At 34.4% G+C, this 14,245-nt stretch overlaps 1 protein-coding gene across 1 annotated transcript in view; it reads left to right on the top strand.

Annotated features, from left to right (window-relative positions):
• The window catches only part of LOC129223081 (neurogenic locus Notch protein-like), a 65,137-nt gene that overhangs the window by 31,387 nt on the left and 19,505 nt on the right, over window positions 1-14,245 (top strand). Inside the window, exons 3-12 of the mRNA XM_054857647.1 lie at window positions 5,715-5,989; window positions 6,467-6,662; window positions 6,743-6,876; window positions 6,993-7,115; window positions 7,494-7,727; window positions 8,070-8,225; window positions 8,345-8,527; window positions 11,090-11,317; window positions 12,455-12,802; window positions 13,357-13,575. Of these exons, the coding sequence (XP_054713622.1) occupies window positions 5,715-5,989; window positions 6,467-6,662; window positions 6,743-6,876; window positions 6,993-7,115; window positions 7,494-7,727; window positions 8,070-8,225; window positions 8,345-8,527; window positions 11,090-11,317; window positions 12,455-12,802; window positions 13,357-13,575 (2,096 nt within the window). The remainder of the gene's footprint in view (window positions 1-5,714; window positions 5,990-6,466; window positions 6,663-6,742; window positions 6,877-6,992; window positions 7,116-7,493; window positions 7,728-8,069; window positions 8,226-8,344; window positions 8,528-11,089; window positions 11,318-12,454; window positions 12,803-13,356; window positions 13,576-14,245) is intronic.

The raw sequence follows: 14,245 nt of genomic DNA on the forward strand, positions 1-14,245 counted from the left end.
GTACTTCAGTTAACTTAATGAAGTTGCGAGATAATTAACTGTATCCTACGTTGGTTTCAAGGAACTAACATACCATTTCGGGTTAGTTTTTAAAACGAACAATTCGGTATGATTAACTTTCGTATTATTCCTGAGTGTTTGTGGTCCGAAATTTTCGAAAATTTTGCATAACGTTTCCGAAAATTTTGGGTAACCGTTTCCGAAAATTTTGGGCTGACAACACATTCAAAAACTGAAAAATTATTTTTTTTAAAAAAAAAAGAAAAAAAAGAAAAAAACTTTAAAAAAAAAAAAAGTTTTTTTTTTTTTTTTTTTTAAATGATTTTTGTGTGCCTAATTGAAGAGTTTTTGCGGAGGAGGTGGGTGGGTGGAGGAGATTTGAGCTTTCTCATAGTTTCGAAAAATTCAGTCTTCATATAATTTTGCTTGTTGTTGAGTTCATCATCACCTCTGACGTTATTCTGAATTGGGAAAGTCCGAAAGTAACTATATTTTCTTGTATGCGCAGTAAATATTATTCGCTGGTGTGCTAAATCATTTTAAGCCACCACTTTGAAGGTAATCTCAGTTACGATGAGAAGACATCTACCCCTAGCTCGATTATTGACTATTCCAGACTGATGGACTTAGCAAGGACGAAACTGCAGTCTCTAGATGTCTTAGCCGGGCTATTGCATGTATCGTTTCTCATACTTTCACTAAATATTGAGGCATTTAATATAGTTTATGCGTGTTGGAAAATGTGTCGAGTTCCTTTAAAAATTATTTTTAATGAAGTACGCAAACTGCGATTCTCTCTCCTCCCTCCCCACCTAAAAAAGAGAAAACCTCATCCGTTCTTCTTATTTTTATAAAAAGTTATAATAATTGATTGCGTCGGAGAGTAGTTTAACAATAAGTAGTGACCAATGACATAATTCATAAATGAATCATACCTTGCGTTGTTTACTACGAACGAATTGTAATATTTAAGAAAGAAAATGAATCATGAAAATGTTTTTCTGCAAACGAAACTTTAAATTTTTCTTCTGTTTAGTAGAAATATCGCAAGAGAACTGAAAGCATGTTAGTAAATGCATTTTAAAGCCCTCAGGTTGTTTTTGGGACAATTTGAACTAGCTGTTTACTAAATAATGAATAAATACTTTTGTGCTGAAAATTAGAACAGTTAGTAATCCAATACTAACTGTTCTAGCTGTTTACTATTCCTTCAAGTTTCATACGATGTTTAAGAAAATGAAAAAGGCTTTGTAATTAATCTGTTTAAGACATTTAATTTTGCCATCTATACTATGTGATAAACATTTTATTTCATTTCATTTTTAAACATTTGAGTGTTTCATTCTACTCAAGACGTTTTGGAAAAGATTTTTTTTTTTTCATCAAATGATAAAAAAATTGCAGGTACGATTTTTTTTTCTCTGTTCGTTGCATTTTTAAACTTTTGAATGTTTTATTCTGACGCAAGACTGTTTTAGAATTTCGTTCAATTGAAATAAGTAAGTAAATTTCAATATGTGCTGTAAATTCACGACATTCATTTTACTTTGTATAAACTTTTTTTTTTTTTTTTTTCAAAATAATAATTCCTCGAAAACGGCAACCCTTTGTCCCGCACGTGACGGTTCATATATTACATTAAAAAGTATTAATTTTAAAAGGTAGTGACGAAATTTTTTGCTGAAGAAATCACACGTAAGTTTGTAATTTGTCAAGCAGAAAAAAATTACTCATTGATATTTTAAAGTATTATTTTTAAATAAATACATGGGCGTCACTTGCGGACTAAATGACTGTTTTCCGTTTAATGGCCATAACATTTCTTGAGACTTATCTTGAACAAAAGCAGTATGGAAAATAATATTCAAGTACATATAACTTTCAAGGGAAAAAAAAAGTTAGTATCCACTGCTGTACTTAATTTTAGAATCCAGTTATTTGAAGCAATTCTCAAATGGAATACTTTCAAATTTAGGACTTAGAAAATGTTTCTCGTTCGCCTCGATCATTTGTTGCAACTGTCCGTAAAACCTATTTCTCCGCAAGGCTCTCTCGTTGCGTCCGTGTCGTGCAAAAAAGCCCCATCCTCTAAAGATGTGGTGATGTGAGCAGGTGCAGGTAGCGAGAAGCGAGGGTTCCCAAGAGAAAACTTCGACAGGAAGTCATCTACGTACTGGTATGTGACCTCCCGCCAGAGCCAGTGATGTGCGCCCACAGAGACATCTATCGGCGAAACTGGGAGTTAAGCCTTTTGCAATAAAGACCGAATATTACGAACTCGGCTATTGAAGTGACTGTCTATATCAGGTTAAGAGAAAGCGTTGGTTAATTTGTACAAGGGTGCATCCGAGGGGGAAAACTATCCTTACTGCGCTCCTGATCTAATACAATAGTGCGAATACAGGGGTGCCTACCTAGGGGGGAGGGGCATGGCGCAGACTGCGCCATTGAAATTTTTAGAGGGGGTGTTCTGAAAAGTATTTTTCTCATTGGAGGAGGGGCTCTTGCTTTTTTTGGGAGGGAGGTCTTTGCGATATTTAGGGGGTGCGCCCTTGCTTTTAGGAGGGGCACCTCTGGCGAATAATATAAATTCCTTTTCTGGAGAAAAGAAAACATATTTAAAAATTAACTAAATAAAAGAGAAAATACAGGAAACAAAACTTTTTAACGGGCCAAATTAAATTACGTAAAAAATACTATAAAAGAATTGAATTAAAAATAAAAAAAAACTACTGAGTAATAAAACAACGGGTTATCTATACCATGAGTTGCAATTTGGTTCATAACTTTTCTAACGAAACATCAATTACTAATAAATTACATTTATTTTTATTGATGTTTCTTTTTCATTGATAAATAAGATAAAAGTGAATATTTACTTTATTTATGGATAAATGAGATAAATATACATGATAGAGTAAAAACAAATTTACTAACAGCACGGTGGAAAACGAAGAAGGGGGAGGAAAGGGGGGTATTTATCAAAAACGTAACATCTGTTGCAATTACTATAGAAATGTCTCACGGGGATTTTTGTAAAACTGACCATTCAAAACAAATTCCTCTTTTGTTAAAATACTTAATGTTTCCGCTTCCAGATCCGTAGCGCAAATTTCAAAAGAGGGCGGAGGTGGTGAAAAAGTCGCACATGATAACGGTCACAGTTGCCTCTTGCCTCTTTCACATGCTGTGTTGATATTCGTTCAGCTTTTAATTTTTGTCAAGCTCCAGGGAGGCAGGTGGCTGTCACGGTTGGACGGTTCGTTTGTTGAATGGCAAATGATCGTTTGAAAAAAAAAAAAAAAAAGGATTACTTCTTAAAATTCTATTTAATATTCTAAGTTCTTAGGAAAGTAATTCCGCAAATGGAATAATGTATTATACAGGTAAAATGATTTTTCTGTAGATTAAATATAAAGATGAAAGTTTTCCATATGTTGCGTACATTAGCGCAGACGGAAAACCTTTCTGGAGGGTTTTTTTTTTTGATTAAAAATACTTTCGGTGTGGGGGGGGGGGCGGTCTTGATCAAAAATACCTTCTGGAGAGGGTTTCTTGACCAAAAAGTCCTTTTATATGTTTCAATGTTTATGAATGTTTTATATGTTTATGAATATTCATTTATGTTAAAACCAATTCCTCTCTGAGGGGTGCTTTTACTCCAAAAACCCCTCTTCGCTGCGCCATTGTGTTGCGACGTTAATCCTTAGAAAAACATATATTTATGAACTCATTTATTATTTTTCGACACGCAGCACACCGCTCGCATTTACATTTTTATTTATTCCTTAAAAATAAATTTAGATTCTGTATCGATTTCTCGAAATACGTAATTTAGCGGTTCCAATTGCTGCTTCTGAACTCTGTGGTAAAGTGGGGGGGGGGGGGGGGGGATTGCTGTGACTAACTGGATCGAAGTGTAGCCAAAATAGACAAGGTAGTCACCTCGTGTATAATTAAAAATACCATCTTTAATCTTTCCAGGAAATCACCGATAATGTATTTGGTAGCGAAAAAGTTAGTATTATAAATATTGACGACTGAAAGTTTAAAACTAGCTTGTTTAACAAAAGCATCTCCAGCTACAAAAGAGAAGGTTTTATCAAAATTAGCTATGGTTCCCAAATTTTGCATGCAATTAACAAATCTCAAAAGTCGAAGAAAAGAAAAGAAAAAACCCAACAAGTAATTGGAAAACGGAAAGTAAAGCAATAAAATAAATTCTCAAATGTGACAAAGAAAAAAACTACCGTTAAAACAACTTGTTTTATTAGTATTTGGAGAAGAGATCTTGCTTTGGGAACATGTTCGATCAGTCTTAAGTAATCATCTATTCTTGAGTGTTTGTCTACCGTTATTTGACGCTTCGCTGCTTCAATCAATGGATTTCTCTAGAGTTTCAAGGTCTTTCATTTTAGTCTTTTCTCCTGCGTTGTTCATACTGACAATAAAGTGTCTTTTAAGTTTTTATTTTAAGATTTAAAGGTTTTTTTTTTTGAGCTAAAATGAATGTGAAGTACGAATTCATCAACATGATTACATGGTCAATTGATGATTTGGACAGTTACATCAACTGTCCAAATCATCAATTAATTATGGATAGGTTGTCCATTTTTAAAAAAACTGATTAATTAGACTTTCACGAAAAAGTTTGGAACTGCCATTTCTAAAGTTCTTTTCCGAAGTTTCGTGGTTTGAAGTGATCTTGTTTTCCTCTTCCTTTTCGGATAGGATGTGTTCAAATTCTTAAATATTTCCAAAGTATCCTCTGCTATCGATCTCATTTTCTCCGAAATTACCCAATTGCTCTAAAACAGTTCTCTACAATTCGAATTTTGCATTTCGCCGAATCCCTTACATTTAAAAACAATTAATTTTTATTCAAACTAACATCTTTAGAATTGCCATATGTTGCTTGAAATATGAAATGTGCCCAGATGGGTGACACTCATCAAAATAGGGGGCTCCGTGAGCACCTGTGGCAGAGCTCTCTGCTCTTCGTAGCAAATCCAAAATCGAGTGGGATATGTAACAATGGCGTATTCGTAGCGGTTTCCCGCGCTCTCATGCGTATCAGTCTCTGATGCTATTGTTGGCGGTTATAGTTTCCAGATCGGTATTGACTTCATGCTGCCAGATTGAGACCCTGCTATTTTTTCTTTTGATATTTTTGTTTCATGAAGCGTAAGCACCTGTTCCTGCTGTTCCACTTGTGGAAGAACACTATTAACTAGTTTGGAGGACTACATAATGCTTGAATTATAACTTCGGTGGGGTTTATATAATGAGTTATCGATAGTACGAAGAGAGTGGGGAGAAAATTCGAATTTCACTGTGCCTCAATGCGTACAAGAACTATGGACTTCTCATCGTTTCGTAACAATACCCGAATTAGATTTGATCGGATTAATATTCAATCACGTCGACAGGTGATAGTTTTGTCACCATTTGGTCTCAAAGGTTGTGTAGGGTACGTTTTTAAGGTATCCGACGACATAGAACAGATGACTACCATTTTTAATTTTAAAATTGAGCAGGAATTTAGTTTCTTGGAAAGCTTCTGCATAAATTAAAATCACTCAAAATTATCTTTGAAAATGCTGTTTGCTTAGAACTTTTAACCCCCAAAAAATTTTTAATTTTTTTTCTATAAAAAAATGTTACGCACATTAAACAAGAGACTAAAAGAACAATGCATTATTTTTTGCTTTCAGCTGTCCAGCCTTATACGTCGGCGAGTACTGTCAACACATGAACCCATGCCGTACTGGCCCTGGGCCTCGATGCCAGAATGGTGGCACGTGTAAAGTTGGACTGTCACCGAAGAATGCACCTACTTTCTCATGTGCTTGTCCTGTAGGTTACTCGGCTTCCTTGTGCGAGATTGCTGTGCCCAACAGCTGCAACAGTAGTCCATGTCTGAATAGTGGCACCTGCAACCTTGTTACCTTAGACAACTACACCTGTTCTTGTTCTGGAGGATTCAGAGGTTGGTTTTTTCTCTCTTTTTTATCAAGTAGTTGATGAATTCAGCGAGTTGTTCAATTGGTAGAAATAATGACTAGAGTCATTGGTTTTCTGAATATTCCCGTTTGAATGACACTTCCTGGAACATTTAAGTACTTGTTGGCAACATTATTCAAAATTATCTCGTAAAACTTATGAATCTGTTCAATATGCTTTGTTTAATTAAAGCGATTTTCCTACAATTACGAAGAGGGAAAGCTGAATATAAATGATTTTTGTCTCATGGTCATTTTACAAGTCTACCGAGCAATTCATTTTACAAGTCTATCATACGAAAAAAGCTTTCTTTTAAATTTAAAAAAATCAAATGATCTATAAAGAATTAAAATGTATATTATGACTTTAGTCAGTTGTAACTTGTACTAAAGGTTAAGTGCAATTTCAAAATTCATTTTTAGAAATTATTACAAGTTTAATGCCAACGTTCTTGATTATCTAGGTCGACACTGTGAAGAAATTGACCACTGTTCTAATCGACCATGTCGAAATGATGCTACCTGCGAATCTCGTGAAGATGGCTATAAATGCATTTGTGCGGAGGGATTTACTGGAAGTACGTGCACCAATGATATCGATGAGTGCAGCAAGGATCCTTGCATTCATGGCAGATGTGTTAACACAGTTGGATCCTATCGGTAAGCTACTTCCTAATTCGGATTGAAATTAAACTTTGGAGTTAAATTCGATTTTCATTCAATTGTTCTTTCTTTCGCAGATGCACGTGCGAAACTGGATATACGGGACAAAATTGCGAATCTCAATACATTCCTTGTGAACCCAGTCCTTGTGAAAACGGTGGAACTTGCAAAGCTTTAGATTCTCTAAATTATCAGTGTACTTGCCCAGAAGGTAATTTTCTTCTCATATAAGTCTTCTTATTTGTCTGTAAGTTTTTGCCAAGTTAAAAAACATCTCATATTGGATCCCATCGAATCTGACGAAGAAAATTTTAACATAATTTTTAGGTTTTACTGGTACAAATTGTGAAACGAATATTGATGATTGTCCTGGACATATGTGCCAAAATGGAGCTCTGTGCATTGATGGAATTAACAGCTACACCTGCCAATGTCCTCCCACCTATACAGGTTAGTGTTCGGGAAAAAAAAGTTTTCTGTTTGGAATATTTATTAAAGAATAAAAGTGACGTTTCATATGATCAAACTTCAGTAAACCACTCAATAAACTTCTGCCGCCTTCTAATCAAAAAAGCACTTTTTCTTTAGAATAAATATACTGTAACAAATGTTGCATGAAGACAAATGACTCAATTAAACTTTTGCAAGTACTCAGAATGTAAGTATTTGTACCGTTGAAAGATTAAAAAAGTACTTCTCGATACTTACAGATAGCCCCCCTCCCCACCCCTGCAACTTTAACTGAAACACTTCTCAATACTGGGTGAAATATTTTCTTTAATTGAATCCCCAATTTTGTCTTGAGTGAAATCGAATCTTTTACCCTAGGTTCCTACTGCAGCAAAGACGTGGATGAATGCTCAGTCAGACCCAGTGTATGCCAAAATGGAGCAACCTGCATCAATTCAGTCGGTGGTTATTCTTGTATTTGTGTTAATGGATGGTCTGGCGACGATTGCAGTGAAAACATTGATGATTGCGCTGGTGCTGCTTGTTTTAATGGTGCTACTTGTCATGATCGTGTTGGATCCTTCTATTGCCAGTGTGCACCTGGAAAAACAGGTAATACGTTCGTTCAAGTTGTATTGTTAAGTATTTTAGCATATATCTTTATACCTTTTATCAGTGCTTTCTGAATATTTGACAAGAATGCCTCTAAGACTCTTTTCTTCCTTTTATTTTCTTCTTCTCTCTTTTTTTTTTTTACACTGATTAACTCGACTGATGTCTCAAAAATCAGATAAACCGCTGTTCTATGGTGTAAATTTATGAAAATACCTTTAAAACTCCAACTTTTTTGCAAGAACATCTTCTTTTCGCTCGGGGCTCAATTTGATAAATTAGAGGTCAAAGTCATTTGTTTTAAGCAAAGCAAAAAAATATATATGTATGTACAAATTTAAGGTCTGTTATGTCATCTGGATGACGCCTGTGCCAGCAATCCATGCCATGCGGGAGCTATTTGTGATACTAGCCCAATTGATGGAACATATATTTGTTCGTGCCCAAGTGGTTTCAAAGGAGTGGATTGTACGCAGGACATCGACGAATGTGAGGAAGGTAAGTGTGGTAGACTATTTTGAGCTAGTTTTCAGCACAGATATATTTTTTGCAGTAAAACTAGTTTTTCGAATGAGTCATTAGATAGATTGCGAACAATTTCTTATCCTTTGATATAGGTTCTCCTTGTGAACATGGTGGGACGTGCGTCAACACCCCCGGTTCATTCCATTGCAATTGCACCAAAGGTTTCACTGGTCCCCGTTGTGAAATCAACATCAACGAGTGTGATTCCAATCCATGTAAAAATGAGGGAACTTGCTTGGACGAAAGAGGTGGCTTCCGATGCGTCTGTATGCCCGGTAAGTTTAACATTTTAAAGTAACGATACAACTTGAAATGAATAAGTGCAAGGAACAGTTTTCCCCCTCTAACTTTTGCAAAAAAAAAAAAAAAAAAATGCATACTTACGTTTGATTCGAATCTATGCAAAAATGAGAGATCTTGCTTGAACGGAAAGAGGTGACTTCCGATGAGTCTGTATATCCGGTAAGTTTAAAAGAACGTTTTAGAGTTACGATACGACTTAAATGAATGAGTGCAATAAATAGTCCCTCCCCTCAACTTTTGTAAAAAACTAATAATTGCACACTAACGCTAATTCTATCTTTCTAAATTAACGTCACGTGTGCTTGAACTTTCGCATTCTGACTGTTGAGAATTACCGTAATTTACCAATTAACGAGCTTTCACTTAGCATTCGTCATAATTAAATGAAACGCTTGAGTAGCTTTCAAAAATTCCTAGTTATAAGTTGCCACCTTAAATGTAGTATTAGAAGCTATTTTACTTGAAAACTTAGTTACATTAATGTTACTGCAGTCATTAAGTGGTTTAAAGAATGTATTTCGATCTTCTACGAGGTAGCTAGGCCGGTTTGTTACCAAAACAACAGATGGCCGTGATACCTGTCTACTGCGTGCCAAAGGTTCTGTCCGAAACCTGTCTGAGGGCCCTCATATTTTAACGACCCCTCCTTCATTCCTTCCCGCTGAGAAAGTTATTCTTTGATGGCTTCCATATTAAACAAGCAGTCTCAGCAAGTTGCCGCTTTTGGCTTGTGATCGCCATTTCTTTCCGCGAAGCTTTTTTAAAATAGTTTGTAGTACGAAAAAATAAGGATGCTGTCCTTTTAATTTTATTTGCATCATAACAATGACTATTATAGTTATTAATAATTTGTATTAAATACGTTATGTTCATCTACGACGTTCATATAGTAAATAACCCGGACTACTCTGATCGATTATTGCCGTTTTAATTAAAAAGAATTAAAGCATTTCTGTGGGAAAAAAGTAAGCCACGTTTTAAGTAACAGCCAAACAATTTTGAGCGAATTTTCTTTATCTTTGTGGGAATAAATTGTGGGGAAAAAAAAAAAAACATCTCACATAATATTTTATATATGCAAGGATGGCACATATATACTTTCTTATACAATATGACCTGACGCCCGCCATTGTCTTGCAAATAATTGGTATATTTACTATAACTACTTCTGAAATTTCAAGATGGGAAAGAATTTTACCCCCCCCCCCCCTTTTATGCAGTCCCCATCCCCGAGCACAAAAGGAAAAAAAAAGTTCATTTCAAGGAGCGAAGAATTATTTTTCATTTATCCAAATTTTTCTTCGTTGATTTCCAAAAGCAAATTTTAATTCGTTATATGAAGAAATAATAAGAATAACAATATAGTTTCAACTGAAATTCAAATATTAAATATTTTCGTTAACGAAACCATCGCTAAAAAGATAAGTTTGCAATCAAATTTAGAGCGAAAGTTTCACAAAATAAAGGAGCTATTGAATTGAGGAACTTATCATTTCTTAAATTGATGGGTTAAAAAAATAAGTAACGCGCTTATTTGGAATTGAATGATTTTCTAAAAATCAAGTCTTTTTAAGAGTTTGGGTAGTTGAAGGGGAAACGTTATGCGCGATTTAAAAAACTTTTTTGGCGTCATCCTCCTCACCACACCTTATATCTTTTTCATGGCAAACCTTAAAAGTGCGGTGTCGACTCCAAAAGGAACTGGTAGCGGGGGTTCAACTTAGGGTCATACAAGTCTGGAACCACCTAGATTTTTCAGCTACTGCTTTTTTATTTTTATTTATGTAGCGTTTTTTATTCGGTTTTACAGACTTGTTGTATGAGCTCCCGTAGTATCTTCATCGTGTGTGTGTGTGTGGGGTCGGGGGGGGGGGGTGGAGGAGACTTAGGAGAAAAATAACTTAGATTTGAAAATTTTATTTTGAAACTCAACAAGAAGTTATTTTGCTTTAAAATAATGCAACATAACTGAATTTAAATAATTATTCATTTTCATTTCATTGTCTTTGATTATTTTCCATATTTTTTTTGGGGGAAATGTTTAAACTTGTGAATTTTTTGTATAGCCCCCCTCCCTCTTTTTGCGACATCTGTGCCAAGAAGTTCCTTTCCCCTGATTTCTTCTAATTAAAAACAAAAATAAATGATTACCAGGAAAATTTTTGCATTAAAACGTTTTTTGTTTAAAAGTATCTCAATGATTTTTTTTTAACCACTCAACTTAGAATTTCTTTTCTGAAATAAACTCAAATCAGTCTATAATTTGAAATAAAATAAAATAAAATAAAAAATCAGGGGTAAAGAGGCAAAAACTCAATACTCAATGCATATGTATTTATAGTTGCATTATATTTCTAAAAGCTTGGGGAAAGGGGTAAGTACCCTCATTTGATCTTCTCAATGACAAACCTGACTTAAATTACAGACATAATGTAATTTCTGTGAATATTTGTAACTTATCTTCCTGTATTGCATGATCAATATAATATTATGCTAAAGGCAATTATTTACAAGTTGTTCTTACTTTGCAACAGGCTATAAAGGCTCAAACTGTGAAGAGGATATTGATGAATGTACACCAAATCCATGTCTCAATGGTGGTATTTGCAGTGATAGAATCAATGGCTTTAAGTGCCTGTGCCCTATAGGATTTTCTGGGAAGAAATGTGAAGTCAATGAAGATGACTGTGTTTCCCTTCCTTGTCAAAATGGAGGAAATTGTACTGATGGAATAGCCAGTTTTACCTGTCATTGTTATCCAGGTGGGTTGCATTTTCCAGATAGAATAATTAATCTTTTCAAGTTTAAAAATTTCAGCCTTATTTTTATGTCCAATCCTATTTGTTCTAAAACTATTTGAGTTGTAAATTTTTTCCTTTTTTTTGTGTGTGGAGGGAGGGGGGATAGCAATTTCCTCTTTCAGTGCAATGATAAATTATTTTCCATGCCATACTTGAACATTATTGCACATTAAGCAAAATAATATGAGCTTATCATTAGTTGGTGCTATTGAGATAAAAGCCAGAAAACTTGAATGACTCATGAACTTTGTACAGCTTGATATTATATGATGGATTAAAAAAAGTTAAAAAATGTATGTGGGATCAGTTATTAATGATTCTGTTTTCATTTATTTGCTGATCCCTTTTAATGAAAACAAAAGAAAAAGAAATGAATACTACTAGGTATAAGCTAAAATAGCTCCTAAACATTGCAGATAAATCTGTCAATGTCAATTTGTTAGCTATTAAACTTGCTTTCATTTCCTGTACTAAATATATTTTTATCACTGAATGAATAATTTTATTTAAATCCATTCAAAGTCATTGCTGATTCTCTTGAGTTTAATTTCTTCTATCAATTGAGATGTATTTTTAGTATTCATAATTAAACAAAGCTACACAAATATCACTATAATGGAATCAATTTAAATGTGACAATTTGAATTTGCTTGCTACAGAACCTGATTACATTTTGTAAATTTATAGATTTGTTTGTTTATTCATTTATTTTAAAAAATTTCGGTCAGCTTGAAAAATTTGCTTTAGAAATTCACTTCATCAATTTATTTACCTTGATTTTAAGTTAGTTTGCTAGCTGAGATGAATTTTGAGTTCCACATGTATGCCCCCCCCCCCCCCCCAAATGACTTCCACATTCATTCTGGAGCCCCTTTGCCAGATCATGCAACAACCCCCTTCCCTTTTTGCTAAGCTTAAAAATAGGTAGATGCATGTAACTTTTACCATTTGTAGTTTTCATCCCGAGCCCCATTACTGTGGTATCCCTTGTTAACCCCATGCCCTTTCCTATGTTTATTGTCCTCAATAAATGTGTCGACAAGATCACTAAATCAGCTTCAGCTGTCGCTAATCCGTCAAATGCTTTTTATTTTATAGGTTTCACTGGAACACATTGTGAAACTAACATTAATGACTGCCAATCATCTCCTTGTCACCATGGACAATGCATTGATGGAACCAATTCTTTCAAGTGTTTGTGTAATCCGGGCTACAAGGGACACTTGTGCCAAACCCAGATTAATGAATGTTTGAGCAGCCCTTGCCAACATGATGGATTTTGCCAAGATCTTGTCAATGGATATCAATGTCGTTGCAGAGCTGGTACCTCTGGGAAGAACTGTGAATATAATATCAATGAGTGTTCAAGTAATCCATGCAGAAATGGTGCTAAGTGCATTGACGGAATCAATTCTTATACATGTCAGTGTATCCCCGGATTTACTGGTGAGAATTGGGAATAAATATATTAATAAAGTTTTAGCATTAATTAAGCAAATAATTATATCCTTATATCAATCCTTTTTTTTTGTTAGTACCCGTAAAAAGATTTCCAAAAATAAATTTATCAGTAGAAACGTTAAACGTGCATTGTGCAAAAATGTTTCAGTCATATATTTGCTACTTTTCATTTATATATTTCTAAAATATTATTACAACTTGAAACTTTTACTTTTGGTATGAAAATGTTTTTAAACTACTTTATAGATACAGGGTCTAAATCAGAGTAGATGGTCAAATTAGGATTTTCTTCTCAACCACAGGTTGCAGTACAATACATAGGGTTTTGCTTATTTATTTTTGTTTATAGATAGTGAAAATTAGGGTCAGAAATCTTGAGCATTTCATTCATCTATCATGGACATACACATATTTCGATGAAAGGACTTCTGATAAAGCAAACAATCATGTTAAAAAAGTTTTTTTCTTTGAGAAATTTATTACTTAGATATAACTTGGAAACTGACTGAGAGGATTAATGCAATTTGTTTCCTTTGTAGGCTTATATTGTGAAACTAATATCAATGAATGTGCCAGCAATCCATGTGCAAATGGAGGTATCTGTACTGATTTAGTTAATGGCTTCAAGTGTGAGTGTCCACGTGGCTATTTTGATGCACGCTGTTTATCTGATGTAAATGAATGTGCCAGCAGCCCTTGTGTTAATGGTGGAACTTGTGAAGATGAAGTCAACAAGTTTATTTGCCATTGCAGAGAAGGTAATTGAAAGTTGCATTTTACATTATTTTCATGTTATTCTAGTTTTATTGTGCAATCAATTCATAGGTGTCTGGTGCACCAAAAAAAAGTGGGAGGTCAAAGGAGATGCAAGGTGGGAAGGTGAAGGGGGGGGGGGGCGGAGTCTTTAATACTGACGCTTTATAAAAAATGGGCAGTTGAATTATTTTTTTTAAATGACTTTCTCCAAAAAATTCAAAACATGGCCTCAAAAATTTGGACAGATAGACACAGTTGACTTTCTTTTTCAAAGCTCCATTTCAATGTTTTTGAAATAATAACAAGAGCAAAATATAAATCTCACATTTATTAAATTAATTCTTCATTCTTTCAGCACGTAAATTGATCAATTTTATCATATTTTGTCGACTGTTAATTTTAAACTTGTAGAAGTGGAGGGACAAAGCTCTTTTGCTGTGATAGGGAGGGAGCAGTTGCCCCCCCCCCCCCTCTTTATAGAAGCCGCCTATGACTCAATTAAAAGGTTTCAGTTAATGCAATCCTTCTTGTGTAATTCTAATTTTTAGAACTATTAGTTCAAAATTAAATCATATGCTTTCGAGTAATAAAAATATTATTGTTTGTTTGTTCAACTCTCCGCATTTTTCCTCCTGCAGGTCATTACTTACATTTTAATTTTTGTATTTATAT

The sequence above is a fragment of the Uloborus diversus genome, chromosome 5 (assembly GCF_026930045.1).
Source record: "Uloborus diversus isolate 005 chromosome 5, Udiv.v.3.1, whole genome shotgun sequence".
Taxonomy (NCBI): domain Eukaryota; kingdom Metazoa; phylum Arthropoda; class Arachnida; order Araneae; family Uloboridae; genus Uloborus; species Uloborus diversus.